General features: G+C 52.0%; 12 protein-coding genes and 1 non-coding gene across 13 annotated transcripts; 5 read left to right on the top strand and 8 right to left on the bottom strand.

The window, feature by feature from the left end:
• Positions 1-232: 232 nt before the first annotated feature.
• VTN31DRAFT_3864 (uncharacterized protein) lies at positions 233-3867 on the top strand (the record flags this gene model as incomplete). The annotated part of the gene is made up of 2 exons (XM_069404190.1): positions 233-3351; positions 3408-3867. 2 exons carry the CDS (start codon positions 233-235, stop codon positions 3865-3867), a joined length of 3579 nt encoding a protein of 1192 aa, XP_069261189.1.
• Positions 3868-4283: 416 nt separating this feature from the next.
• Positions 4284-6035, top strand: VTN31DRAFT_3863 (uncharacterized protein; the record flags this gene model as incomplete). The annotated part of the gene is made up of 2 exons (XM_069404189.1): positions 4284-4456; positions 4553-6035. 2 exons carry the CDS (start codon positions 4284-4286, stop codon positions 6033-6035), a joined length of 1656 nt encoding a protein of 551 aa, XP_069261188.1.
• A 555-nt stretch (positions 6036-6590) lies between these two features.
• VTN31DRAFT_3862 (uncharacterized protein) lies at positions 6591-7319 on the top strand (the record flags this gene model as incomplete). Its single annotated transcript, XM_069404188.1, has 1 exon — positions 6591-7319. The coding sequence occupies one exon, from the start codon at positions 6591-6593 to the stop codon at positions 7317-7319; it is 729 nt and encodes a 242-aa protein (XP_069261187.1).
• A 128-nt stretch (positions 7320-7447) lies between these two features.
• VTN31DRAFT_3861 (uncharacterized protein) lies at positions 7448-8183 on the bottom strand (the record flags this gene model as incomplete). The annotated part of the gene is made up of 3 exons (XM_069404187.1): positions 7448-7746; positions 7801-8068; positions 8121-8183. The coding sequence occupies 3 exons, from the start codon at positions 8181-8183 to the stop codon at positions 7448-7450; spliced, it is 630 nt and encodes a 209-aa protein (XP_069261186.1).
• Positions 8184-8218: 35 nt separating this feature from the next.
• On the bottom strand, positions 8219-8538 carry VTN31DRAFT_3860 (uncharacterized protein; the record flags this gene model as incomplete). Its single annotated transcript, XM_069404186.1, has 2 exons — positions 8219-8344; positions 8407-8538. The coding sequence occupies 2 exons, from the start codon at positions 8536-8538 to the stop codon at positions 8219-8221; spliced, it is 258 nt and encodes an 85-aa protein (XP_069261185.1).
• A 2483-nt stretch (positions 8539-11021) lies between these two features.
• VTN31DRAFT_3859 (uncharacterized protein) lies at positions 11022-12403 on the bottom strand (the record flags this gene model as incomplete). The annotated part of the gene is made up of 2 exons (XM_069404184.1): positions 11022-12104; positions 12179-12403. 2 exons carry the CDS (start codon positions 12401-12403, stop codon positions 11022-11024), a joined length of 1308 nt encoding a protein of 435 aa, XP_069261184.1.
• A 662-nt stretch (positions 12404-13065) lies between these two features.
• On the top strand, positions 13066-15873 carry VTN31DRAFT_3858 (uncharacterized protein; the record flags this gene model as incomplete). Its single annotated transcript, XM_069404183.1, has 7 exons — positions 13066-13527; positions 13585-13903; positions 13950-13990; positions 14035-14184; positions 14237-14356; positions 14414-14501; positions 14552-15873. The coding sequence occupies 7 exons, from the start codon at positions 13066-13068 to the stop codon at positions 15871-15873; spliced, it is 2502 nt and encodes an 833-aa protein (XP_069261183.1).
• Positions 15874-16061: 188 nt separating this feature from the next.
• On the bottom strand, positions 16062-18470 carry VTN31DRAFT_3857 (uncharacterized protein; the record flags this gene model as incomplete). Its single annotated transcript, XM_069404182.1, has 3 exons — positions 16062-17679; positions 17731-17969; positions 18033-18470. The coding sequence occupies 3 exons, from the start codon at positions 18468-18470 to the stop codon at positions 16062-16064; spliced, it is 2295 nt and encodes a 764-aa protein (XP_069261182.1).
• Positions 18471-18995: 525 nt separating this feature from the next.
• Positions 18996-20037, bottom strand: VTN31DRAFT_3856 (uncharacterized protein; the record flags this gene model as incomplete). The annotated part of the gene is made up of 5 exons (XM_069404181.1): positions 18996-19181; positions 19236-19289; positions 19345-19788; positions 19841-19977; positions 20031-20037. The coding sequence occupies 5 exons, from the start codon at positions 20035-20037 to the stop codon at positions 18996-18998; spliced, it is 828 nt and encodes a 275-aa protein (XP_069261181.1).
• Positions 20038-20619: 582 nt separating this feature from the next.
• On the top strand, positions 20620-23034 carry VTN31DRAFT_3855 (uncharacterized protein; the record flags this gene model as incomplete). The annotated part of the gene is made up of 4 exons (XM_069404180.1): positions 20620-20698; positions 20769-20961; positions 21020-22550; positions 22618-23034. 4 exons carry the CDS (start codon positions 20620-20622, stop codon positions 23032-23034), a joined length of 2220 nt encoding a protein of 739 aa, XP_069261180.1.
• Positions 23035-23753: 719 nt separating this feature from the next.
• On the bottom strand, positions 23754-24937 carry VTN31DRAFT_3854 (uncharacterized protein; the record flags this gene model as incomplete). The annotated part of the gene is made up of 3 exons (XM_069404179.1): positions 23754-24015; positions 24074-24642; positions 24707-24937. 3 exons carry the CDS (start codon positions 24935-24937, stop codon positions 23754-23756), a joined length of 1062 nt encoding a protein of 353 aa, XP_069261179.1.
• Positions 24938-25936: 999 nt separating this feature from the next.
• On the bottom strand, positions 25937-26023 carry VTN31DRAFT_t45. Its single transcript has one exon. It is a non-coding gene; the product is annotated as a tRNA-Glu (tRNA).
• Positions 26024-26410: 387 nt separating this feature from the next.
• VTN31DRAFT_3853 (uncharacterized protein) lies at positions 26411-26901 on the bottom strand (the record flags this gene model as incomplete). Its single annotated transcript, XM_069404178.1, has 3 exons — positions 26411-26532; positions 26595-26804; positions 26865-26901. 3 exons carry the CDS (start codon positions 26899-26901, stop codon positions 26411-26413), a joined length of 369 nt encoding a protein of 122 aa, XP_069261178.1.
• Positions 26902-27157: the final 256 nt, after the last annotated feature.

The following is a 27157-nucleotide window of genomic DNA, read 5'->3' as shown; positions in this document are numbered from 1 at the left end:
CTGTACAATCGCTGGTGAATTTCTTCCTCTTTTGATTGCTGCCTTGCTTTTGTGACTCCGCTGGCGGTATACGTGGATGATACTCTCTCAATTCTCCTCAATCCTCCATCCTGCGAACTACAAGTACTCTGTGTGCTTCCATCGCTCTCCGTCTCCATGAGATGACTCCCGTTCAGAGGTGCCTCGAGGTTCGGTTTGTGTGCGTGGTCCAAGTGATTCGCATCCGTTGACAATGCGGTGGCCATTGCACCGTACAACCACGACCCTTCCGGCCGCCGCCGCCCTTCTCCTACTCCCCTCCCTCTTGATCACAGCTCCGCAGCAGCTGTCCGCCGCCCAACGTCATGATGAAGCGGTGTCAACTCCGGGATCCCTGGCTGCCGCCGCCTCGGCCCATTGGGTGGTGGACGGGCCCTCTCGTCCTCACACCCACGCATATTCTCCGCCCAGCGTGAAGAATGGCAATCCTGAAGATCACGATGCGAGCGCCTTGGCAACTCTGGCTCTGGCTGGCTCCGAAGGCCACGCCGTTCGAGCCCCTCCTGCCCAGCCTGGCAGCCCGTCTGCTGGTCTGGTGTCGCAGCTTCAAGCGCGGTCCTTACAGGACTGGGAGGTTGAGGATTTTGTTTTGCTGGCGACCGTCGACGGGACTATTCACGCGCGCGATCGGAGAACTGGCGCTCCACGATGGGCTTTGGAGATCCCGAGTAGCCCGATGGTAGAGACTCTCTACCACCGCCCTAATCGCTCAGATTCATCGTCGAGCCTGGCTACCGATTCCACACGACCAGAAGACGACTTTCTCTGGATCGTCGAGCCAAGTCGCGATGGTAGCCTATACGTTTTCAGCCCGGGTCCGAATGGGGGGCTCCAAAAGCTAGGGTTGACCGTGAAAGACCTTGTTGACGAGACACCTTACTCCGGTACCGACCCCGCCGTCACCTATACTGCGCGCAAGGAGACCACCTTGTACACTGTCGATGCACGAACGGGAAACATCCTCCGCGTCTTCAGCTCCCGTGGGCCCATCAATCCAGAGCCGCTCTGTAAGCTCGATCGTGTTCTTGATGACGCAGACGAAGCAGGATGCGAAACACGGTCGGGCACGTTGACTATTGGCCGAGTGGAGTATGCGGTCGCCATCCAGAACACGGAAACTGGCGAGCCTATTTGTACCCTCAAGTTCACTGAATGGGCTCCGAACAATCGTGACAATGATCTCCAAAGCCAATACTACCGGACGATGGATCAGAGCCATATCTACAGCCTGCATGACGGCGTCGTTCTCGGCTTTGATCATTCTCGTATGGAGCGCCCGCGATATACACAACGCTTTTCCAGTCCGGTCGTACGCGTGTTCGATGTCGTTCGACCCATCAATGCTGAATCGCCCGATTCCCCCACACCTTTGATTCTTCTTCCTCAACCATTACAACCCCCAGACCCTGATTACGCCGCTGGGCCCGATACGGAAGATCGTGTATTCGTGGATTGTACGGATGCAGGTGGTTGGTATGCCATGTCTGAAGCCACCTATCCGCTGGTTACTGGCCGCGCGCCGATGGCGCAATGCTATGACAAGGATTTCTTCCACGATGGTCGTTCATTTTTGGATTTCGACCCGGAAACCCAGCGAAAGGCCCTCGTAGGTGTGCATTCTTTGAGACAAGGTCCCGGTCGAGAGCGACCAGGTCGCCAAAGAACCATGCAGAGTATATCTGGACCACCTGCAATCGCAGAAAAGTCAAATGGGACGCCTCGGGATAGCGTGGGTTCACTGTCCTACCTCCCCTCACCGCCCACTCTCAGTCAGAGTGTCATCATTCGCAAAAGTTGGGACAATGCGGTCGACATTGCCGTTGTACTGATCCTCCTATTTTTCGCTGTCTTGGTGTATGTGAACTCGGAGCTGTTCAAAGAACAGTTGAAACAGAAGCTGGACCTCAAGAACATACTCGCTGCCTATGAGCAGCCTCTTCCTACTCCTACCCCATCCGCTCCAACCGCAGCGCTTCGTCGTGACAACAGCCCAAACGCTGTTTCTGATGCGCGTGCGGACATGGAAATGCCGAGAGAGGATGAGCCTGTGATTGACGTGGACCGGGATGGTGGCGATCCTCCTGGCGCAGTCACGCCTCGGTCTCGGTCTCGTTCGCGCGCTTCTGGCCCTGACGAAACGCCCAAAGTTCGCATCCGAGAACCTTCGCAGGCCCCCGATCGTGGTGTTGATATTGATGAAGAAGGATTGCCTGTGCAAGAACCGGAGAAAAAGAAGAAAGCTCGTCGAGGACGGAGAGGCGGCCAGGCTCATAAGCGGAAACAAAAGCCGGCGCTGGAGCAGCCCGCTACAGGTCCGACTCCGCTCGCACATCAGCTTAATAATGTTGCTCGACCTGCGACGCATTTGGAGCCTGATATCCAACTAGCACGCACCGCATCCAATGAGATGGTTGAGTTGGACGGCGCTATCCGGATTGGGCAGCTCAAAGTTTACACGGACACCGTATTAGGGCACGGCAGTCATGGTACCATTGTGTACAAAGGTTCGTTTGACGGCCGTGATGTGGCCGTCAAGCGCATGCTGGTCGAATTCTACGACATTGCCTCCCATGAAGTTGGGCTGCTTCAAGAGAGTGACGACCACCCCAACGTCATTCGTTATTATTGCCGGGAACAGGCAGCTGGGTTCCTCTATATTGCTTTGGAGTTGTGTCCGGCATCTCTACAAGATATCGTGGAGAGGCCTGGTGACTTCCCGCAGTTGGTTAGCGGCCCTTTGGATGTTCCAGACATCTTGAGACAGATCACGGCCGGTGTTCGTTATCTGCACTCTTTGAAGATTGTACACCGTGACCTAAAGCCGCAGAATATCTTGATTGCGACTCCCCGGGGTCGCAGTCGCAGTCAACAGCCAATCCTACGGATGCTTATCTCTGATTTTGGACTCTGCAAGAAGCTGGAAGAAAATCAAAGCTCCTTTCGCGCGACAACAGCCCATGCTGCAGGAACGTCCGGTTGGCGTGCCCCGGAATTGTTGGTGGATGAGGACCAGCAGACGAATCCCGTTGTGAACAGTGATTCACAGAATACGGAGTCGTCTGAGCCGGCTGTCGTGGACCCGCAGACTAACCGAAGGGCCACACGAGCAATCGACATCTTCTCTTTGGGCTGTGTTTTCTACTATGTCCTAACTCGTGGAGGTCACCCGTACGATAAGGATGGCAAGTTCATGCGGGAGGCGAACATTGTCAAGGGAAACCATAATCTGGAGGAGCTGCAGCGGTTAGGCGAGTATGCATACGAAGCGGATGATCTGATTCGGAGCATGTTGTCTCCCGATCCACGGAAACGGTGAGTCTTCCTTTCCTTTTTGAGGTTGAATGTCATCACTCATTAACTCTCGGTAGACCCGATGCTGCCACCGTCCTCATGCATCCTTTCTTCTGGTCTGCCGCTGATCGCTTGAGTTTCCTGTGCGATGTGTCGGATCACTTTGAGTTTGAACCTCGCGATCCCCCTTCACCGGCTCTGCAATATCTAGAATCGGTCGGACCAAATGTTATGGGACCAGACATGGACTTTTTGAAACTGCTTCCCAAAGACTTTAAGGATAGTCTCGGTAAGCAGCGCAAGTACACGGGATCCCGCATGTTGGACTTGCTCCGTGCCTTGCGCAACAAACGCAATCACTACAATGACATGTCCGAGCACTTGAAAGCCCATATTGGGGGTCTGCCGGACGGCTATCTCCGATTCTGGGCTGTTCGGTTTCCGGGGTTGCTGATGAACTGCCACAGGGTGATTGTGGGATTAGATCTTTGCCACAAAGATCGATTCAGGCGGTATTTCACACCGCCCGATTTATGATGCTGATGATGATAGGTTTATGTATAGAATAGATTCATGAATTGACTTGCTCGGATTTGGATTCCGATGTATTTGTTCATGCCTTTCAATAGAGCGTCGGCTAGGCTTGCACAACTATCTCCAAGTTACTCGCGTCGGTGGACTCAGTGCAGATCACTTTGCCAGAAGCTCTTCGTCACGTTATTCTCTAATCCACTCGAGATACACTTCGCCATTCGATACGGCGTCAACTCATTCAAGTACGAGTACTCTCGTGCCTAGGTACCTACCCATTCCATCAAATCATGCCGGTGTCGACTGTTGAGAACTGTATAACTTAATACCTAAATTATACAATAGTCAATAACATTATCTAACCTAACACAAGTTACTACCTTGGATGATGCAACATCTGTGCTCGTAGATGGCTCCTCAGGATGCGGCAGTACCTACACCGTCCCATACTAGCGTCATTTACCATGGCATCTGTGAAGCCCTTTCAAAAGCGGGTTGTCGTATCGAATTTCATATTCCGACTTCTTGGAGAGAAGGAACATGCGACGGCTCAAGTAGCCCTCTTCCGACGCAGTGACGCTGTCCGCACCTACCCGTACGCTCTCCCTTTCCGATTATTACTATTTCGGCAAGCGATATTCATAGAGCCGGTTTGTGAGAAGGACAGGAAGAGAACTCTGACTTGATCCAGAGGCTATTATGCACCGATTTCAGGTAGCACAGATCGTTCGCAGGACCCCTCCCCACTACATACCGCCTTGCGTGAACTCCGGGAGGAAACCTCTCTGTCTGAATCCTCGCTGACGCTCTTCCGGTGTGGAAGAGAATTCTCCTTTTCTGACGAAGTTGTCGGGAGAGAATGGACTATCTATCCTTTCGCGTTCCTGCTTAAATCCCAAGGTGCAGAGGAATCGATTCGCCTGGATTGGGAGCATACCACGTGGAAGTGGTTCGATGTAGCGGACATTCTGAATCGTGCGCCCGACGGTATTGGCGATGAACCATTCGTTCCACGGCTAGCGGAGTCGCTGCGGCGAGTCTATCCGGAAGGAGATTATGCGACATTCGGCACCTGCGCACCAAAGCTGAGTCGCGCACTATGGCAGCTGCGAGAAGACCACAAAAGCGGGGCGAGGGAGTTGGCGTCGATTGCACTGAAGCTATTCAGGGATCTTCTTTCGGACTCCCTACCAGCGCCCGAGGGTGATGCCAGACGTGACTGGTGGGATAGAGTCAAGATGATGGCCTGGCATATTTGGAGAAACGGTCGGGAAAGCATGGGTGCCTCGATCCTTAGCGCTTTACTTCCAGTGTTGGCACAGTTGGAGACACTCGTGTTGACTCCGCCATCGACCACTCCGATCGGGTCCGACGAAATTCTCGCAACGGTAGACAGCGCCATGGAGGAGCGGGCCTCGATCACACGTCGGGTGTGTGATGCACTCGCTTCATTCGTGGAGAAAGACATACTTCCACATCGCCTTGACAGTCGTAAACCCCTACGCATTCTTACCCTTTCTTCTAGCTCCACGATCCGGGAAAGCATTTTGCACCTTCTCACTACACTCTCCCCGGGAGATGTCGCTGCCATAGATCTTCGCATCCTTGAATCAAGACCGCTATTCGAAGGGGTTTCTCTCTCTGCTACGCTCTCGCGGGCTTTTAGTGAGCCGAAGAACCGGAGCAAAATCCGTCTCAACATCACAATCTACTCGGACGCTTCAGCGGCCCTCGCAGCCCAAGGCATTGACATGATCCTGATCGGCGCAGATCGCATTGCTTCCGACGGGGCTGTCAGTAACAAGGTAGGGTCATTGCCGGCTGTCCTTAGTGCTAAACATATTACACCCCAGTGCCGGACTGTTGTGGTCAGCGAACTGGGTAAGATTGCTGAGCCTGGGGAGTCGCTCGGCGTGGAAGAGAGCACACCCTTAGAGGTTTCCAACACCTGGCGTGCTGATGCGGTTTCCGGGGTAGATCAGCTAGAGCCGATATTGATGCGGCAGAATACCTCCGATGAATATGTTTCTGTGAACGTCAGAAACATCTATTTCGAATGGGTTCCTGCGGGGTTGATTGATGTCTACATATGTGAGCAGGGCATCAACACTGTGGATGACATTCGGCGGCGGTCCGACTGGGTCGCAACTCAGATTGATCGAGTCTTCCATTGAAGTGGCCAAGCATTCACTGCTTGATATAATGACTATTATGACTATTGTTATGGCACTCAAATCGTTCTGTAAATAACACCGCGACCTGGCATTGGTGATATGTGCGCCGGCTTCATGTTGGAAGTACCCTGCCGGTCATTTATTCAGCAGGCAATCAGGCACTGCATGTGCAATATTCAGGAATGACTATCTATCCTTACTTACCTTTTTTTTTTTTTTTTCAAAGGTTACTACTATTCTCGTAGGCCTACCATGTACGAGCAGGCTACCTACTGTACTCCGTACAAGGTGTGTGTGCATGGATATTTGCCGTACTTAGACAAACCCTAACCCTAACCATATCAGATGAGGAAGTTATGAGGTACTGCAAATATCCAGAGTCAGACTCTGCCACGAACTTGAAAAGCAGGTCAGCAGGCTGCAGACATGAGACATCTGATTACCGTACAGTAGTAGCGATCCTTTACCTACCAACTCAGGAGAAGATTCTCTTTTTTTCTTCATCTACGCACGCGGTGGCAATCAAAGCGGTACCTAGCCATTGAACAGGGTTCCATGAAATCAACACCAGTTCGCACTCACCTTCTTCCTGATCTGTTCGCGTCCCTCGCTGCGTCCAGATGGCGCCTCTTGCGTACGCTGCGCAGCGACAACCCAGCCGATATCAACGGTGAACTCGATGGCATTGCCACTTTCACACGGCTGAGGAGTAGACGTGATGCGGAAGATGGACTTGACATGCTGTACAAGGAAGAAGGAGTCATGCCGAGCTCGATCCCGGGTGTCAGTGGTCTATCGTGGTCGAAAAAGTACATTTGGCGATTGAAGGTCGGCGGCTCTGGAGATACGAATGCAGACAGTACCCGAGTAAGCGTGTGGTTCGTCAAGGCTAGGCGAGCATCTCGTCAAGATGCCGATGGCAATGCAAAAGCACATGATGCCGAAGGGAAAAAGCAAACAGAAAGAGAGTGGGACGAAGAGGAAGTCGACGAAGCTGATTATCTTTTCCATGAATTCGACTTCGCAACGGGAGACGATTCCAGTGCTATCAAACTCGACGGAATGATTATTGAACCCCCTGTCCCGCCGCCTGTCACGTCTCTGGCAACCGAACTCGTTTACGCGCGAGGGAGTCATCTGTGCGTCAAGGATATGTATCGCTCCGTATACGCCTTTCGCATCACAGAAGGAACGGGTGAAGTGATGAGTTGGGCGAGTCGTCATGTCGTCAATGGACCCAAGAAAAACCAAGATATTATCAATCGGTACGAACGTGGACACTAATGCTGCATGAGTAGTATGACTACGATGATTGTTTTCATGTCACTGTACGGCCGATGATTCTCATAAACAACGTATGCGGACATTCCTTGGAGGAAGTCGCATGATCATGACATACATTCCTCTTGACATCATGTGGTGTAGAAGAAGTCTGGTCTTTCATCCCCGAGCAAATCGATCTGCGAAGGGGTTAGACCCTGGATCCTGTAATCGCGCTCGCCTTGTCGTCGTCTGCGGTTCTCGATGCGCAGGAGAACTGTCTGCAAGATCGAGCCACCGAGGAGGAACACCGTAAGGTACCCCAGAACAGTGCTGTGACCGGGGTAAAAGTTAGGAGCATCTTCTCCCCGGTAAATATTGGACGAGACGATACCATTGAGATTTCCCCAGCCAATCATGATACCGAGAGTAACACCGCGTTTGTAAACCCCTTTTCCATCTGTCAGTTCCACTGCCATAAGGGTTGGGCCAACGTCAAACGTACCCTCGACATTGTTACTTGTCCAGGCAATCGAGTTGGCAATCGTGGGATAGATTCCGGCCGTTCCGAGGAAAGTTCCTGCGTACCGAGTGCCTGGAGTCTTTGCTCCCAACAGCATCGCGAACCCCACGGCACCAATCGTCGCCATAACTATGTTGCAGATGCCTCTGGCGCGAGTTCTGTCGGCGACCCAGCCGATGAAAACGGTAAGAATGGCAGCCAGTGTGTAGGGAGGCACACTGAGCAACTGCGCTTCGGTAGAAGTGTAACCCTAGTTGATCTGTCAGCAAGATGCTCAGCGAGAAGCGATGACACGATCTTACCAGTTCGTTGATGATAGTCGGGACAAATAGCGAGAATGCATAGAGCGAGCCATCCGTTCCCATGTAGATGATAGCCGCGAGGTATGTCTTCCAGTCTCTCAAGCTGGCCCACAAGTATGACATCTTCCACTCTTCATGCTCAGCGCTTGACTGCTGATCCGAGGCAAGCCGATAGAGAACACGCTTGCGGTCCAGACCAAACCAATTGTCGTCATGCAAATGCCCTATAAGGACGGAGCGTCAGCAATGACGTCCCCGGTGCTCGATCGATCATCAAGAGACTTACCCAGAGGATAATGATGATGGGTATAAAGATCCTTGGGCGAAAGCGCTTTAGCATTATATTTGTCACTGGCTCAAAAACCGAGTAAGATATAAAGAAGATGGTCAGAGAGTTGTTGTATTCATTGTTTGTCATGTGGAGGTCCTCCTGCAAGCCCTCAATTTTTGCATTTCCGATGTTTGTGCGGTCGAGAAATGCGGCCAGGTACAGTAGAGACAATCACGGGATGAGCCGAAGATCCAATTGCCAGAGCAGGCGCCGTTCCTAGTCGGGGTATGGACGCGGTTACCTCATCTATGTACTTTGCAACAAGCATTGTGCTTAGAACTTCATGAAGTAACTTACAATGCGCGCTCGCTCTTCGGCATCGAGACCCTCATCGGGATCCTCGATGGTCGCCTTTGTTGCGACAGGCTTCTCAACAGGGCTTTCAACGGGCTTCTCGAGGTCGGATCCGGCTGTCATCGTGGGTCTGAGATGGTGTAGCTATAGAACTGGAACTGAACGGAGAGCGATGGATTGAGAAGGCGATGGCAGCAGTATATACACCGCTCTCCGTCCAGGAAATCTCCTTTCAAAACTTCTATTTCATTCGCCGACGGCAATCGCCGACGGCAATCCAGCTGTCTATGTGTATTATTAAATTAATCGATTAATGGTTTATACTAATTGCCGTGAACTTTGCATTGTGGCCAAGACAAAGCTCCGAGAATATGCGGCACGGACGATGGAACGTGGAGAGGAGATGGATTTCCTTGTCTCCGCGATTTGCTTGTTTCCAGACGAGATACGGCTGCATCTCTAAGTTGCTTCCCCGGAGTTCCCCGCTTTCTTTTATCTTTCCCCCAAGCGTCATCATCCCATTTGTGATTTGGGTCCAGGGTATTTGCCAGTTTGCCACTGATAATACGTTGCACTGCGGATGGAGTACGTCCTTTTCTGGTATCGTCTTGAAGCGATCCGCACGGCTCCGGTGGGCGTATTCGTCAATTACGGCATCCAGATCCAGATTCCAGTGCCTGCAGAATCATATCCCGTTGGTTTACTCCTTTCAGCCGTGAAGTTACATCGGCTGATAACAAGAAAAAAAAAAAAAAAAACTGGTACAAATCCTCTCTTAGAAAACGCTCTTGACCAGAGGTTCCCACTGGTCCAAGTTTTTGTATTACCAATCCCCTCCACGTTGAAGAACAACTGGAGTCCCGTTCTCTTGTGTGTGATTCGAAGCAAATGTTGGTGATGGACTCAATCTTTGGTACTCGCATTTCTGCTCGGTCAAGTGTCAGGCAACTCGAAGAGTCAGTCAAGATGCTTGGCTTCGTGCGCTGCCAGCGGCTCAAGAGTGAGGCGGCTTCTGCGGAGTAAAATTAAACAGGTAAGCCAAGCTGCCAAGGCCAAATCGAATCGAACAAGCAACAAGGTTCCCAAAGAAGATCCTTTCTGGCCAATCATGTCACTGTACTTAAGCTTAACATTTTTCATGACTAACTCTATCTGGCTAGACTCGTATAGCTTAAACAAAATCCCGACGTGGGGGGCCATACCTAAGTACTGTACTGTAATACTCCGTATGGCATTGAGTCAAGCGGAGTTCAGCTGGAAAGAGCGGCAATTTTTGATCGCTGACTTCGAGGCTTGCTGACAGCCACATCGTCCATTACAAATGTTCTCGTAATACGTGAACTAGCATTCCAGAATTTTCCCTGAGCCACTCGAGTGACTCGACTGCGATTTGTGAACGTACTATGACAATGCCTTCAACCGTCCCACGAGGTCCACCAAAAGTCATCAACAACCCAGCCCTGTGCCACAGGTTGTAAGTTGTCCTGAAGATAGCAGCATCCTTACCCATTGCACATGCCAGAACGTCCGCCCTGAACCAAATGCCCAGAGTTGGCCAGGCGGTTGTGAATCGCGGTATTGTTCTTCTGCGCTTCCAGAAAGTGTCGCCACGATACTCATGCAATGGTGCTGTGGAATTTCAGGGAGCCGTGAATCGTATTGCGCCAAAAGACCCCCGTGCTTGGTGTGGCAGTTGAGATCAGAGAGGACATATACACCACCAGATCGGTTAGTCGTCTGAGGGATCGCCGTAGAGACTGCGCTACCGAAGTAGTAGCGGCGGGAATGGTGGCGATGAGTTTGTTTGGCCAAGCATATTTCTTGCGAGTATACATGAGGCAAGAACCACCCTCGTCAGCGTAAGATCGCACATATAATACTCACGCCGATGCCGGACTAGGATCAAGGATTCCGGCAGAACACGGCTAAGAAGATTGGAGCGTCGGTGGCTGTCAAGACGGGTATTTCCTTTTGTATGAAATCTATCAATGCCTCCATATGCGCACAGCCTTATCTCGTCCTCCACTTCCCACCCTCTCGCCATCCGGACTCCAGTCAACGGCGAAGACTTGATCGCGGTGACCAGGAAGATCCATGACAAGCTTTCCCGTCCGCACATCCCACACCTTAAGTGTCGTGTCTTTGGACGCGGAGACCAAAAGACGCGAGTCAGCGGAGAAGCAGCATTGATACACTGCACCGACGTGACCACGCAGCGTGGTGATGAATCTATCGAAAAGTTAGACTAGACTTGTTGGGGGATCGATCATTGCAACTTACTTTCCATCTCTTGCATTCCACAATTTGACATGATTGTCGAAGCTAGCAGAGGCAATGTAAGCCATATCCGGTGAGAAGGTGACATGGTTCACGCCCTTCTGGTGTCCCATCATCCGCGCGACAGGTTTGCTCGAAGAATCCGGATCCCAGAGGTACACGGAGAAATCCTCGCTCGCGGACACGAGTTTCTCGGTGATCTTGTTGTTGATCGTGGCCGCTTTTTCAAATCTCTTCTTCGCAACCTCCACCTTCTCCTCCTCAGTTTTCGGAATCTGGTGCGTATGATCATGATAGGCAGTGCGCAGCACAAAGTCCGTCGACAGTGCGAGATGGTTGACTTGGTGTGCATGCTTGTCGAGCGTCTGCAGGAGTCGGCCATCCGTGGCACTCCATATCTTGATTGTTTTGTCATGGGATGCCGTATAGATCTTGCCGGTTCCGCCCCACCGCACAACAGTGACAGATGCTTGATGTCCGGTCAGGACTAGGTCAATCCGTCTGCTCACCACATCCCACACACGCACTGTGGAATCCTTGGACGCAGAAGCCAAACGGGGTCGACCCGGTTGCTGGACGTGGTAGGGCTCCCATGACAGGCTGTTGATCCATCGTGTATGTCCTTTCAAAGGGTTCCCGAGCGGTGTCCCCTTCTTTGCGTCCCACAATCGCACTGTGTTATCTTTGCTCCCTGTCGCAATGATTGCGCCATTCGGCGAATAGCTAACTGCCAAGACCCAATCCGTGTGTCCTTTTAGCGTATGCATCGGTGTCCCTGTCTCGCAGTCCCAAATGCGTGCCGTAGCATCGCCGCTGCCAGTCACCATCGTTGATGAGGACACAGGAGAGAAAGCTATTGACAAAATCGCTTCACCGTGTCCAGCGATCGACGCCGAGCATCGCGAAACGGCTTTGACACGGAATACAGCCTGTGGAGTGTAGTGTAGACGAATAATATCCTCGGTGGTCTTGATCCCGGGTTTAAGCAACGAGTGATAGACATCGGTCAAGATATCGACTGTTGGCCCATCTTTCTCTTCCGACTGATATGAAAATCGGTAAGGGACACGTTCGAGATCATCCTAACAGAAGTTAAGAATTTTAGCTCTGCGACTCCGACCAGACGCATCCAACTCTCCAGCAAGTTCGTACCTACATTTCCCTGGAGATTATTCAGAACCGTCTCGAGATTCTTAACTGTCGCATCGGCCACTGGGACGGTAAACAAGGAACCCGTCGGGTTTCCCGTACTTTGGTCGACGAATTGGATTCGGACGCTGCCCAGATCGGCGGGAATAGTGGGAATGTCCGCCTGTTTCTGGGTCGTTTCAATAATCTCGCGTTTCTGGCGTTTGCTCGGAGGCGGAAACTGGGTTGCCATTGTGTCGATTCTTGCACAATTTGAATTGCTTGGAACAGGGTTGTTTCGTTGCTCGAAGATATTTTTTGATAGATGAACTCAGTAGAGGTAGGTACCTACGCTAGTACAAAGATAGTTTAGCCGCGTATCGGCCACCCGAACTACGGGTAGGTTATCGAGCATGGAGTACTGTAACTACGAGTGAGGCGACTTATCTAATCTTCTCGTCTCACTGTCAAGCTCGTCTCTATTCTACAGGCGTCCACCAGAATTATTACCTGTACTCGTACAAGGACGACTGGATGAAGATGTACCAAACATTTCCAAGCAGTGTCAGTCAAGAATTCAAACAGTCCAGTAGGTATCCCGTATTACCAATGCTTGTACGGAGTAATCCCTCTGCGTTGTGAGTAATCCCTCTGCGTTGTGTCATACCGTAATTACCAGCTATTCGTATGTAACTAGCAACGGGAGTCTCGTTCTCGGAATTACCTAGGTATGGCTGCATTTTTATGTCTGATACCATCGGACCGCCTCTGATCTTGCGCCGCGCAGGGCTAACCGATCTTCCATGGTCGGGTCGCTCCTGCCGCGGTATCAGCAGAGCGCATCCTTAACCAACCTAGAGGTAGGCATCTCGGCTCTCCCGTTCTTCTCCAACCTCAACTCAACAACCATCAGAAATGGCGTCCATTCACATGGGCCGCGCGGGCAGAAGCCGGCCTCAGTCTCTCAGGCCAACCACCTCCGCAACAAGCATTGCCTCTCAGGATATTGTGTGCGCCATTAGCGAGTCCAGAGGGGTGTCACCGACTGTGGGACTGGCGTTCGTCAATGTTTCGACTTCGGAGGCTGTGTTGTGCCAGCTCTGTGACAGCCAGTCTTATGTCAGAACCATCAACAAGATTGGTGTTTTTGAGCCCACCGAATTGCTTCTCATGGACAGCCCCAGCGGTCAGCGGTCGAAGCTTTGTGGCATCATCCAAGAGAACCTCCCGGACATGATAATTACTTATGTTGACCGTCGATACTGGTCCGAGAGAGCAGGTTACGACTATGTGGACAGACTCGCTTTTCCGGACGAGCTGGTTGCTACTCGGGCGTTGCTGGATGGCCACTATTTTGCCACATGCTGCCTTGCTGCAGTAAGGCTGTCAGCCCATTGTAGATTGGTTCGATGCGAGTGCTAATCGTGTCCGGAGGTCTTGAAATACGTGGAACTTCAGCTTGAACGAGTATTTGCGCCTCATACCCTTCGGATCAAGTTCGAGCCGTCTCAGGAGTCCATGATGATTGATCTTGCTACTGTCGTGTCACTGGAGTTGATCCAAAACCTCCAGACCACAAAATCAAGAGACTGCCTCTTCGGAGTACTCAACGAAACCCTCACACCGATGGGGGCACGCTTGCTGCGCAGTAATATTCTTCAGCCTTCAACTGATCCGGAGAAGATTATTGCACGCTATGATGCTCTGGAAGAATTGACCTCAAAGGAAGACATGTTCTTCTCGACCAGACAAGGTAGCTGGACGTCCAACTATTCACCGAGCCTGGCTGATATTGGTAGCTCTTCGGGGATTTGTTGACGCAGAGAAAGTTCTCACCTCGGTAAGTGACTGCAAACAAGGCACTGCTGCAAGCTTATCAGATAGATCATCACATGTCCGCCAAAACCCACCTTTCAGCATGTTGAGCAGTCGGTCAATCGTGTCATCATGCTCAAGACCTACGTCATGGCCATCAATGCAGTGTACGAAGCATTGACTGGCGCGGAGAGTGTACTCCTAGTTACAATTAGAGAGGTGAGTATTACTAGTTAGTCCGGTTCGATGCACGAAGATTCTCATAGCCCAGATTTGCGCACCTGCTGGTTACCAGTCCATTCGTAGCATGATTAATAACACGTTGAATGAGGACGTGACGTACCAGAGCAAGCCTCTGGACCTCCGCAATCAAAGGACCTATGCCATCAGAGTATATGCCCCCTCAGATCAATCAGAATTCATGAGTTGTGCATTGACTATGCTCTAGGCTGGTGTTGACAGCCTCCTTGATGTTGCCAGACAAGCTTTCAAAGAGAGCACTGCCGACGTGACGGAGCTGGTGTCAAAACTGGCTGGTGAGTAAGTACTTATATTGACAATGATAAGGACGAGCTTATCAGAGTAGAAACCTATAATTTGGCACTGGACTTGAAATACGATCATGCACGGCAGTACTATTTGGCCATTCCGGCAATTAAGCTCGAGGGGGCACTCCCGGATGTCTTTATTAATTGCATCAGAAAGCGAGATCGGATCGAATGCCAGACGCTTGACCTAGTGAAATTGAATCAGAGAATTACCGACGCTCACAACGAAGTGATCAACATGAGTGACAAGACAATCCAAGAATTGATTAGCGAGATATGTTCAGATGTATCTATCCTGTTCAAAATCAGCGAGGCTATCGCCACGCTTGACATGATCGCAGCCTTTGGGCAACTTGTCACAACCCACGAGTACTGCCGACCCGAACTAACCGACGTCCTAGCAGTCAAGTCCGGTCGTCACCCAATATTGGAGAAGATTCACCACGCCAAGTTTGTGCCCAATGACGTTTATGCAGCACAACAATCTCGCTTCCAAATCATCACAGGCTGCAACATGAGCGGCAAGTCGACCTACATTCGGTCCATTGCCCTGATGACGATCATGGCTCACATCGGCTGCTTTGTCCCGGCCGATTATGCTTCATTTCCGATTGTCCATCAGCTTTTTGCGCGTGCTGCATCTGGTGACGAGGTCAATGCCAATGTATCTACCTTCGCGGCGGAGATGCGGGAGATTTCGTTCATCCTCCGCAACGTTGATCACCGCAGTTTGGTGATTGTGGACGAGCTGGGCCGAGGAACCAGCAGCACGGATGCCCTAGCCCTCGCTATCGCTATTTCAGAAGCGCTAGTTGACAGTCACGCGCTGGTGTGGTTTGCTACCCACTTTCGAGAACTTGCCCGTATTATGGCAGAGCGCAGCGGTGTGGTCAATTTGCACCTTGCCGTCCAGCTGTCACCGGCGTCGAACAAGATGACAATGCTTTACAAGGTGCAGGATGGTCACATGCAAGAAGAGCATTATGGTCTCGCCTTGGCTCGTGTGCTTCCTTTCCCTCCCGATGTCCTTGCGACCGCCCGGACAGTGTCGTGTACCCTCAACGAGGCCGCGAGGCGCAATGCTGCCGGGTCAAGATCCCTGTCCATCGCTCGGAAGAGAAAACTTGTTCTGCAGCTTCGAGAACAGCTACGGCAGGCATACCAGGGCATGATTGAGGGGGAGACGCTTTACGCTTGGCTGCAGAGGCTGCAGGAAGAGTTCACAATGAAAATGGCCACAATCGATGCCGAGATCAGCGATTCCCCTGCTGATATTGGTGTAGATGCGGACGATGCAGACTCATTCGAGCCACTGGAGGATTTGGAAGACATGGATACGGAAAGAGATTTTGCCGCGTAATCTCTATTGTCTAATCATGGTCAGTTATTAATCCTTGTACCAAGGTAGAGGAAACAATGAACATCTCCGTCTCTATCTCGCTGTACAGATGATTACTGCATCATCGCCGCTCGCTGCCGCTGCGGGCATCATATATCATAGAAGATGAGCACTCGCGAGAAGATTGGAGCAAGATAAACATAAGCCAGTCATCCAAATTGGATGAGGACCTGCTTCCCCCTTTTGCCCTTCCCTTTACCAACTGGTGTCGATGTACCCGAGGGAGGCGGACCATCGTCTCCACCGTTTACCTCCCTCGATGCACTTGAGCTTGAATTCGCACCGGTCCATGGATTTGTGCTGGGATGTCCGCGTCGATCATCCCATCGCACGGTTCCTCGCGTAAGACCTGCCATCAGCGTATTTGGCTTCGGTGCTGCGGGTAGCGCTGGGAAGTCTTCCGTGTCGGTTGTCCGTGGTCCTGGACTCCGCGAAGGCTGCGATGTTGTTGCTCCCCACGAAGCAGCGGATGGGGAAGAACGAGCGGTGGCCCACGCTGGAGCAGTGGCACGCGATGCCGCAGAAGACGACGCAGATGAGAGGGGAGGGAATGCTGCGCTGGGCATCGTGCCTGTGCGCCCGACAGCCGAGCGCGAGGACTGCGCCGTTGATGACTTTAACCTCAGAACGCGCTTTCCGCTCCCGATATTCGGGGTTGTGTTGCTCGATAATGCGGCACCGGTCGAAGGTCCCGGGAGGGCGGGATAATCCTCGTTGATGGCGCGCCAATCATTCCATGCTTTGAGGAGATTGGAACGCTTCGTCTCATCTTCGTAGATGTCCGCCAGTTCCTTGATCAGCTTGCCCAGTTCCGAGCTTGGAGCGTCGAAAAGGGAGAAAAAGGCGTCGATTAGGTCCGTGGCCGTGATCTTCGAGGTGCGGTAGTTGGAGACTTTGGTTCGGAATTCATTCATTTTGCGCGCGTCATGCTGGAGCAGATTTGATGCCCGCTCAATCACGGCCGCGTGTCGAAGTCGGCGAGCTTGATCCTGCGGAGAGAGCGTCGTCGGATCGACATCGGCGAGGTTCAGCTGCTCCATTGCCGTTGTTGGCGGCGAGCGAGATGAGGCCGCGGTCTGGGCCGCTGTTGGACGTGCTGGGGATTGTGTCGGCTGGGGATCGCGCGGGGTGAGTTGACCGCCAAAGGTACGGGTGGATACAGACTGAGCGCTTTGGATGGCCATTTGTCGTTGAAAGGCCAACTCGTCTCGCCGCAGAGGCTGCGCGCTCGAAATGGGGAGTGGCTCGGCATTGGGATCCCGGCCTCTGCCCGCCCCTCGTCGTGATGACTGGGGTTGGTACGGTGCCCGGTAGTCAAAGGTCGACAAGTCCACGGTACGGGCATCTCTCCGCGCGTCCTTGGACATGCCGTGCGGGTGTGCTTCCAGCTGATGAGCCTGGAGATCCATCTGCGTTTCAAAGACTACAAATTTCTTTTCCAAGCACTCTTTGTCCATGCACAAGAAGTGATCTCTGCGGAAATGGTCCTCCAATGCGTCGTAATCGATGAAGTACTGCTGTTGCCGACCGTCCGACCGGCGGTCGCAGATATGGCATCGTTCATGCCTGTCTCGACAATGCGCGTAAAGTTCATCGTCTCCGTAGAAGCGCTGTCGGCAGAAGCCACACTCGGGGTGTCCCTTAAAGCCGCTTTGCTCGAGGCTGCCGGGCTGGTCATCGCCGTACTTCTCGTGTCTCCGAAGCTGTGCGTGTGTGAAGAGTTCATGTTCATGCGTGAAGACTTTCTTGTTCCGTGTACAAAGGTCACTGGTGCCGTCAGCAGAGAGTGGCTCAAGACGGGGTCGGACAAATACGAACCACATAACCTTGCCATGCTTGCTTTTCACATGGCGATGTAGATCCGGCCACCCGAGACAGGCAACATCACAATTCTTGTCCGGACAGTTGTACCGTAGGAGAATTACCGTGTCTTCGAAAATCTCGTTCTTCTCGTACTTGATGCCCAGGTTCTCATCCGTTTGGGCGATCTCGCTGTCAGTAAATTCTTCGAAGCGCTTCACGGGATCGTCGGTGAAAATCACAAAATCCGACTCGGTCTAGAAAGTAGCAGACGCCAGGGTCAGCTCATCGTCGGCCGGGTGCAGAGAGATCACACCCACCCGGCAATGCGCACATGTCTTAGTCTTATACAACGCACGCAACCTCAGCATGCATATGTGGCAAGTCCGGTGATTACACGGTGCGACAGCGATATGCTCAACCTTGGATGCACAGATGAAACACACATCGCCGTCATCCGGCGCGTCTGTCGCCGGCGTGGCCACTTGCTTGCCTTTCTCGACTTTCGCGGTCTCGGTCGTGTCGCCCGGCGTTTGTCCTTGTTCACCTTCTTTGGAGACAGCTCCATCGGCCGGCCCACGGCGCGATTGTCTGTCGCGACCGCCTCGTGCTCGGCCGCCACGTTGGCTTCGACGGCCTGGAAACTGCGCGTCGTCTCGATGGTTTTCCGCTGGGTCGGATTGACGGCCGCCCGGGCCCCGTCGTCTGCCTCCTCGTTTTGAACCCCGAGGCGTCGATTGTTGGTCTTCTTGGGTCATTACTTGCCTGTGAGGACTGGCCTGGAATGCGTGTGGTCGTGCAAATTGGGCGATGTTGGCTGCAGGGGGGGAGAGAACGGCCCTTATCTCAAAAAGAAAAATTATGTTCCTCGGTGGGGACAGAGTCAGAGCGGACTCTGCTTTTTTTCTTTTCATTTAATGACACCGAGATGCATCATCAGGAGTCATAAATCTTACGACTGAATATAGATAGGACTGAGCAGTTCCTTTTTTTTTTTTTTTTTTTTTACTAGCATCGATTCAACTACTCGTAGTTAACCATGGCAAGACCGAAAGATGGCAGAAGACATTATTCATTCGCAAACTGTTCAAAACACCGACAGGCCACCAACTCCCGCTGAGAGGTCAACATAGGCAATACACGCCCTAACCAAATCCATGCTCAACAGAGGATTCCATAATGAAAGAAGTGCCATGCAAAAGAAATTAGTCAAAGAGTGATACTCCAGGATTGCAAGGGTCCATGGGAGACGGGAGTCTTCTCTCAAGACATCCCTCATCGGCCTATTCATCTGGCGAGTAAAGATTCTGGTTAAGAATCTTGGTCATGGTAAACATGTGTACGCGGTCTTGTTTGAAGACAGCGCGCATGCGGTCATCACAGCGGATATGACGGCGATCTGTAGGATCCTGAAGATCATTGTCACGAATATATTGCCACACCCGTTTGACTGCTTGTGGACGAGAGAGCTGAACATAGTTAGTCTGAGGCTGATGCCTGATACTGAGAGTGGCTGCACTTACTGTAGTTTCCCCACCCAGGAATTCAGAAAGTGCCGGTGAGAGCAGAAGTGGTTTCTGCAAGGCCATCAGAAACATGAGACACAGAGGCCGAGTCGTTCCTGGTACTTACATGAAATCCACCAGATCGGTTCACTTCCTTCTTCCCCGCCTCGGAGCTGGAATCCAAGTCGGAGTCATCCTCAGCCCTGACTTTTTTGGCCGTCTTCGCTTTCTTCTTCTTCACCAACGTAGTCTTGCGGTTCACACTGCCGCGCGTTGGACGGGCACGTTTGTTTTCTTCGGCTTGGAGTTTGGCGGCAAAGAGTGCATCTGCATCAATGTCATGGTCCGGCTTTCGTTTCTTGGCCTTGGGCGATTTGCTGCCAGCATCCTCCGGCCCCTCGCTCTCCGCAGGGCGTTTCTGGGGCGATGAGGAAGGCGATGTCGAGGCCTTTTCATTGTCATTTCCATTTCCGTTGTGGCCGTTAATTGCCTCTGCTGGGGTCGCTGATCCTTGATCGGCCTGACTGGCGAAGATATCGAAGCGTTCCATGATCAACTCCTTGATCGCGGCCTAGAATGGTCAGAAGGAGATCGCAATTGATCATGCAGGTCTGATAGAAAACCTTTTGCTCGGTGAGATCACGCCCAACAGCATCTTGTAGTCCCCTCCGAATGCGCTTCTCAGACACCGTCTGGAGATCGCTTTCTGCAAGAATTGAATCAATGATTTTGGTATAGGATTCGCGTTCCTCCGGAGAGACTGAAGCTCGTATCAGCATCATTCATCGCACCCGGCGCGATTGGGTTCCTTACGCGACATGCTGGGCGGGGGCAATGGAAAATCGTTCCCCAAGGGTCAATGCAGCTGACTTCTTCTGAGTCACCACTCAACAGACGCGCAGAGCTTTTGTCGCAAGATAAGTATCAGACCTGTGAGATGTCGGCGCTTAGGTCAGTGGGGCATGAATGAATGGTTGAAGCTTCTTGAGAGAATCAGATCAGAAGGTTAAGGGACGTCTAGGAACTAAGATACACGAGAGATCAACACGGACTCCAAGAACCAGCATAATCAGGGCGCCACATCTCTCTCATTCTTCGGTCACGCAAAGCATGGATGAGCATCAATGACATGTAGACGTTCATCCCATGACTTCCTGCAGCGCTTCTCAATTGGGAAAAGCTTTAAAAGACAACCAGTTAGTGTCACGTGATTAGAGTACGTTTGCAATTTATGTTTGCCCTGTTTGATTCCTCGGATGGCTGACTAAGCCCCACACACAATGCCGCTGCGGCACCACAAACCTGCCTAGCGAACTCCAAGCCTTGAGACGTTGAGACCAGGCGAAATCGACTCGAGGGCAATTTCTTTCCATTGCAGTTCGTAATTTAACTGTTCGACACAATGGCGCCTGGCTTCGATACACTCACCGAGCAGGACCTCCGCGAGGAGGAAGAGGAGGAGGAGGAGATTGACTTTTCTGGTGGGTTGCTGCAATCGCCGAAATTTCGTCGAAATTTTCAACCCCCCAGCGACTGACTCCCTGCTCCTAGACTTGAAGGCGCAGTATGAAGTTCGCCTCGAGGAGGGCTTGGATACCTTCGTCGTGCTCGATGGCTTGCCCATCGTGCCGGCGGAGAGCAAAGAAAAGCTGATCAAGTACATTCTCAAGAAACTCAACACGGTTGGGCGGACGAGTGCCGACGCGGTCTTCATGCCGTTGAACGACAAGAATATGTCGGAAGGGTTCGTTCCATTCGGCCCAATATAGGGAAGCATGGATAGTGTCTGACCGTTCGGATAGGTTCGCTTTTGTTGAGTACGAGACCCCGGAACAGGCAATGGCCGCCGTCAAGCATCTCCATGGAACGCCTCTGGACAAGAAACACACCATGCTCGTGAACAAATTGACGGACATTGATCGATATGGACGCGAAGGCCGCGTTGATGAGGAGTACACGCCGCCTCATATCGAGCCATTCAAGGAGAAGGAGCATTTGAGATGGTGGCTGGGTGATCCCAACGCTCGCGACCAGTTCGTCATCTACCGCGGCGACAAAGTCGGCGTCTTCTGGAACATGAAGAAGGATCCACCGGAGAACATCGTTGACCGGGCGCATTGGACTCAGTTGTTTGTCCAATGGTCGCCGCAAGGCACTTATCTCGCTTCGATCCATCCACAAGGAGTTCAGCTCTGGGGCGGGCCATCGTTTTCCAAGCAGAAACAGTTTCCCCACCCGTTTGTACAGCTGATCGCCTTCTCGCCTCAGGAGAGCTACCTGGTGACTTGGTCGGCCCGCCCGATCCAAGTTGAGGAAGGGCAGCAGGGCCCCCTGACGTACGCCGAGGATGGGAAGCACATCATTATTTGGGACATCGAGACGGCAACGCCTCTCCGGTCGTTTGTGGCGCATGACCTTTCCGGGCCGGACGGGGATGCGGGTCCCAAGAAGAAGGTCCAGTGGCCTGCGTTCAAGTGGTCAGCGGATGAGAAGTATGTTGCCCGGATGCTCCCTCAGCAATCGATATCTGTGTATGAATTGCCGCGCATGAATTTGCTGGACAAGCAAGCGATCAAAATCGAAGGCATCAACGATTTTGAATGGGCTCCAGCGACTGTGCAACGAGAGGGTGTCAAACAGTGTGAGCAGTTGCTGTGCTACTGGACCCCCGAGATTGGCAATAATCCGGCCAAGGTCGGTCTGATGAGCATACCGTCCAAGGAGATCGTGCGAACGCGGAATCTCTTCAACGTGTCAGATGTCAAACTCCACTGGCAGTCCCAGGGTGCTTACGTCTGCGTTAAAGTGGACCGGCATTCCAAATCGAAGAAGTCCATGGCGACTAACCTGGAGATCTTCCGCGTCAAGGAAAAGGGCGTGCCCGTGGAGGTTGTTGACAGCCTGAAGGACACGGTGATCAACTTCGCGTGGGAGCCAAATGGCGACCGATTTGTGCTCATCACCACCGGTGATCCCATTGCCGGAGCCGCGGTGGCACCGAAGACGGCTGTCTCATTTTTCGCGCCAGAGAAGACGAAGGGAGGCCAAGTGGGCAACTTCCGCCTGGTCCGCACGATCGAGAAGAAGACCAGCAACGCTATTTACTGGTCTCCAAAGGGCCGGTTCGTGGTCGTTGCCACGGTTCATTCTCAGTCCAACTTTGACCTTGACTTTTGGGATCTGGACTATGAGGGCGAGAAGCCAGAGGATCAGAAGGACCTTGCAGCCAATTTACAATTAATGAAGACGACGGAGCATTACGGCGTGACGGACGTTGAATGGGACCCAACAGGGCGGTATGTGGTCAGCAGCGCCAGTGTGTGGACACACCAGGTAGGCAATCCAACAAAGACGAATCAAGATGTAGAGAAGCAAAGCTAACCATGGTATCCTTTTTCAGATGGAAAATGGCTGGAACATCCACACGTTCTCCGGGACGACACTTGCGGAGCATCCGACGGAGAAGTTCAAGCAATTCCTGTGGCGGCCCCGTCCTCCGACGTTCCTCAGCAAGGAAGAGCAGAAACAGATTCGCAAGAACCTCCGCGAGTACTCGAAGGAGTTCGAGGAAGAGGACCGGTATGCAGTGGACATTGCCAACACTGCCGTTGTGGAGAAACGCAAGCGCGTCCTCAACGAATGGAATGCCTGGCTCCGACGCGAGCGGGAACTGCTCGCGGAGGAGTACGAGGCCGAGGGCATCTCCGAAGGCTACGCCGTCGATGCGCCCAAGGGCGGTGCCGCCGCTGAGCAAGAGACGGTTGTGGAGGAGATTGTGGAGGAAATTGTTGAGGAGACAGAGGAGGTTATTGGGTAGTTTCTGATTTTGTTTTCTTTTCTTTCTTCCTTTTTCTCTGATTCTACGATTGTGCTCCTCTTGAGTATCGGGGTGGATAGCATGAGCTCATGTATCTAGTACATTATCGATAGATGTCGATGAGGATGACTGGAACGACAAAAAAAGAATCGATGATGATGCGAAAGGGATTTCTGTCGTTTATCAGATCCATATCTACCTACTTACGGCAAGCAGTCCACATTTCAAGTCCGTTCAGGGTTAATTAATGAAGTGTCGGACTTTTTTTTGGAGATTCAAAGTCAGAGCACCTAGGTGACTTTCAAAGAATTTGTTTCCGGAGAACCATTGCCATTGGGATATCTCTTGAAAGCACACATTATCACCTTAGACCAGAATGAGGGAACAACGTCATGCAGTCACAGGTGTCTCTTGGAACAACAGGATAAAGGGTAAAAAGAAACAGGACAATCTGTGCTCGCCAAAAACGCCTCTAGAGTACTCGTAAGTCTTTTCTCTTCGCCAACCAGTCCCACGAAACTCCTTGCGGATTCCAGAGCAAAGGCCAGTTGTAAGGGCACCAGAAGGGAATATAAGAAAGAAAAGAAAAAAAAAAGGTCATTTGAAACAAGAACACCGCACTCCGCCGCCCGAGTCCCAAGAAGAGAATAAACAAGAAAATAGGGCCCATTTCCTGATGGGTCTTTCTCAAAGATGGTGATTCCGCTGCGTCAGAGGTTTTAGTACTCCTCCTCTTCTTGCTCTCCCTGTCCGCGGCCTTTGACGCCATCTTTTCGAATCGGGATTTTGATCCCTTGGAGGGCGAAGCACTTGCTCAATGGCGTCGACTCGATCACACCAGGGAACTTCTTTGCGGAATATACCTGGAACGGTTCGGAAAACACCGATGCCAGGACGGGAGCGGAGCCATGGTTGAGTACCGGCGTCCCGTTGGTTGACTCGTTTGATGGGGTGCCGACGTTGACGAAATTCATCTTTAATCTACATCAATGTTAGCACGATATTTAGAGGAAAGGAAAATTCCATTTGGGTTCCATACCGGAAAGTCCCCTCTGTTCGCACGCTGAGATCTTGGAGGATGAACCACACTCCGATCTTGTTCTCCGTGTCTGTGAGACGGAACGCACTGGCACTGAGACTGCCGATCAAGTTTCTGGTGAACATTCCTCCCGGAACGCCCGGTTGTGGAGGGGGAGGCATGTGGTGTGGCGACAACCCCTGTTGGTAATATTGCTGATAGTAGCTGCTCTGGGGGTTTGGCCCGTAGGGGTTTTGATAGTTCATTGCCTGATTTCCGCCATAGTACGGGGCGACTTGTTGGTATCCCATCTGTTGTTGCCCGTACGGGTTCTGCCCGTACGGAGGGTATGTGGGAGAGACATTCTGTTGCGGTGGAGGAGGATAAGAGGATGAGGTTGCGGTGGAGATGGACGGGGAGGTGGCAGAATGACGAACGAGGTTGACCTCGCTCGTCCCATCGGCGTTCCACAGGTCGACGGTCAGGACGTAAAACGACGTGTCGATCTCGTTGATGTCGACCTCTTTCTTCGTCACGGCATCCTGCACGATCAAGCGAATACACGGTGGCGGGGTGATAGGCCGTCGGTCCTGAGGTGGGCCATCGCGTCAGAATTCTCTTGTCCGACAGCGGAGTGAGAGCAAGCCGGCTTACCTTGTCACCAAAACCACACATACGCGCTCGGATGGGCTGCTGCATCACCTGCAAGGACCAGATGCGTCCCTCATGCACGGTCGACACGGGAGCCAAATGGTCCGGTGGCCGCGGCGGGCCGCTGGTCCCTGTCACTGGGTATCCAGATGTCGGCGGGATTCGATCCATAGAATAGGTCGCCGGTGGCGGAGGAGGGGCCGGTTGAGACCGATCTTGATCGACGGAGTACATGATGCAGTGGAGGAAAAGGAGAAACCAGGGGAACGTCGAGTAGGCGCGATCACGGGTCGTCGAGTGGTAAGCGAGGCGAAGGAGTAGTAGTAGTGGTAGTAGTAGATGAACAGTGAGTCGAGAAATGGAGAGTTTGACGATGCAAAATGGTTGGTAGGTACTCTGTACGGTTCTCTACTACCGAGAGCGGAAGCGCAACCAGACGTCACGATATCCGCATGGACTAGGGAGTCTGTGGGTGGATGCCAGAAACCCAAGGCTCCAGATGCGACTTTTCCCAATGCGGATTTGGCCCAAGCACCAAGAGAAGCTCAGGCCTGGCTCATGGTCTGTGATGGTTTTCTTGAGGAACTCTGCAGTAACACTAAGTATTACAGAAGGATGCAGTTTGGATCCTGGACAGCTCCAATTTCAAGGTCAAAAAAAAAAAAAAACGCTACACCCTGGCCAGATTGTTTTTTTGATTGGCCAGATTGTGTCCTGAACCTCTCCGTGACTCCGTCAGTCCGGATGTTGGGTGCAGAGTTTGCCAGTCGGACGGCTCTCATCCTTGAACTTGTCCCCCGCACAAAATTCTGAAGCCAACGAACTTGCGCAAAGCTCGGCCAGTTCGCGAGCTAGCTCGAGCCAAGCAAAATAACTTATTACATAAAATAGCGCATGTTAACTCCTCTCTTTTCGACTGTACTCTTGGAGTGACTGTTATTATACATGTATAACCACACGAGGAATTCTTTCATGATCCCTCCGTCCTTGTCTGTCCGAACACCGGTAGTAGTCATTAGACACGAATAAGAGCTGCACGTAGAGACTAAAAAGCACGCATGTCGAAGCATCGAGTCATCGTACTACAGTACTGACTATTACTGAATGGCCCATGGTGATCTGGGGAGCGAACCGTAGCACGAAAGGAGAAATTGGGCCATGGTTTGTGAAGCCAAGTGGCTCGTGGCGAGTGGACTTGGTGAGTGAGGGAAAAAAAAGAAAGCTTTGCGAGTACTCCCTAGCTGGGAATCGAACCCAGGGCTGCTGTGATCATGGTTTTGCCATGAGAGACAGCGATGTTAGCCACTACACCACTAGGGATCAGTCTTTAGCAGAGTTTGTCCAAAACCAATTGTTATAGAAGCAGCCGATCTAACTACCTAGGTAACTTACCTTTCTACTTGACGAGATTCCCGCATGCGGCGAACAAACTTATCAGTTGTCGCTTCCGCGCAAAGTTTCGGGGTACGTCGCCAAGTTACGTGTGAACAGTGAAAAGCAGTCGTCTTGACATCATCGAAGCCCTCAGTGGAGTGAAATCCAGAAATACCATAAATTACTGGCTACGAACACATAGCGATACATCAAATAACAGACCGACTGAATACACTGTGTTCGTACGGAGTACGGAGTAGCGATGACGCAAATCCAGGAACATCAGGGGACAAAACTTAGGTCGTGATTTCGAACGGTAGACGATAGCTGCTTCTACGATGACTTGCCCCCAGGAACCTCCTTGGGCAGTGGCTTTGATGCCTCCAAATCCTCAGATTGCGCCTGTCGCAAGCGATCTTCCTCGGCCGCGGGCACGAAAGCGTTGGCGACTCCTCCTGGTGATGTGTAAGTCGTTGGATCCGAGGAAACGGTGTTACTTCTTGACATTGGCAAATACCTCGGCCTGCGAATTGAACATGCTCATCAGATCGCTTTGGCGGCTCTTCGACGTCCTGGCTAGTCCGCGCAATCTCCGGGTGATTCTTGTCAAAATGTCTCATGTTTCCTGAACCTCCACGACCCGTGGAGTAAACATCCTGTTTGATCGTCGGCGTAATGAGGTCTTCCGGGGTAGGGCTGCTAGGATGCTTCGTATCATATAGGTTACCTGCTCTGGTCAGCTTCCAGGTTGGTAACTCAAGGATTCCCATGCGTCATAACAACTAACCTGCGCCTCCGCGGCCATGGGACACTTTTTCGGACATGACGACTTCGAGGTCCACGATCGACCAATTTCTTCGTTCAAGCGGCGAATTTCGAAGTAGTGCTCAGTGGTTCAGGTCGGACAGTCGGGTCCTCGAACAGACTTTCTGGAAGAGAATAGTGACTTCTCGTTTGTCTTCATGCTCATCAATCAACGAGGAGTCAATGATGCTACTATATACTGCTCGGATTGGTTTGCTTTGTCCTTGGAATGCAAGTTGACTTATCAATCGCTATCAGCAGACCAGCCAGTCCTTA

This window comes from Thermomyces dupontii, assembly GCF_041956625.1.
Source record: "Thermomyces dupontii strain NRRL 2155 unplaced genomic scaffold VTN31scaffold_3, whole genome shotgun sequence".
Taxonomy (NCBI): domain Eukaryota; kingdom Fungi; phylum Ascomycota; class Eurotiomycetes; order Eurotiales; family Trichocomaceae; genus Thermomyces; species Thermomyces dupontii.
This window is presented reverse-complemented; position numbering and strand designations above follow the sequence as displayed.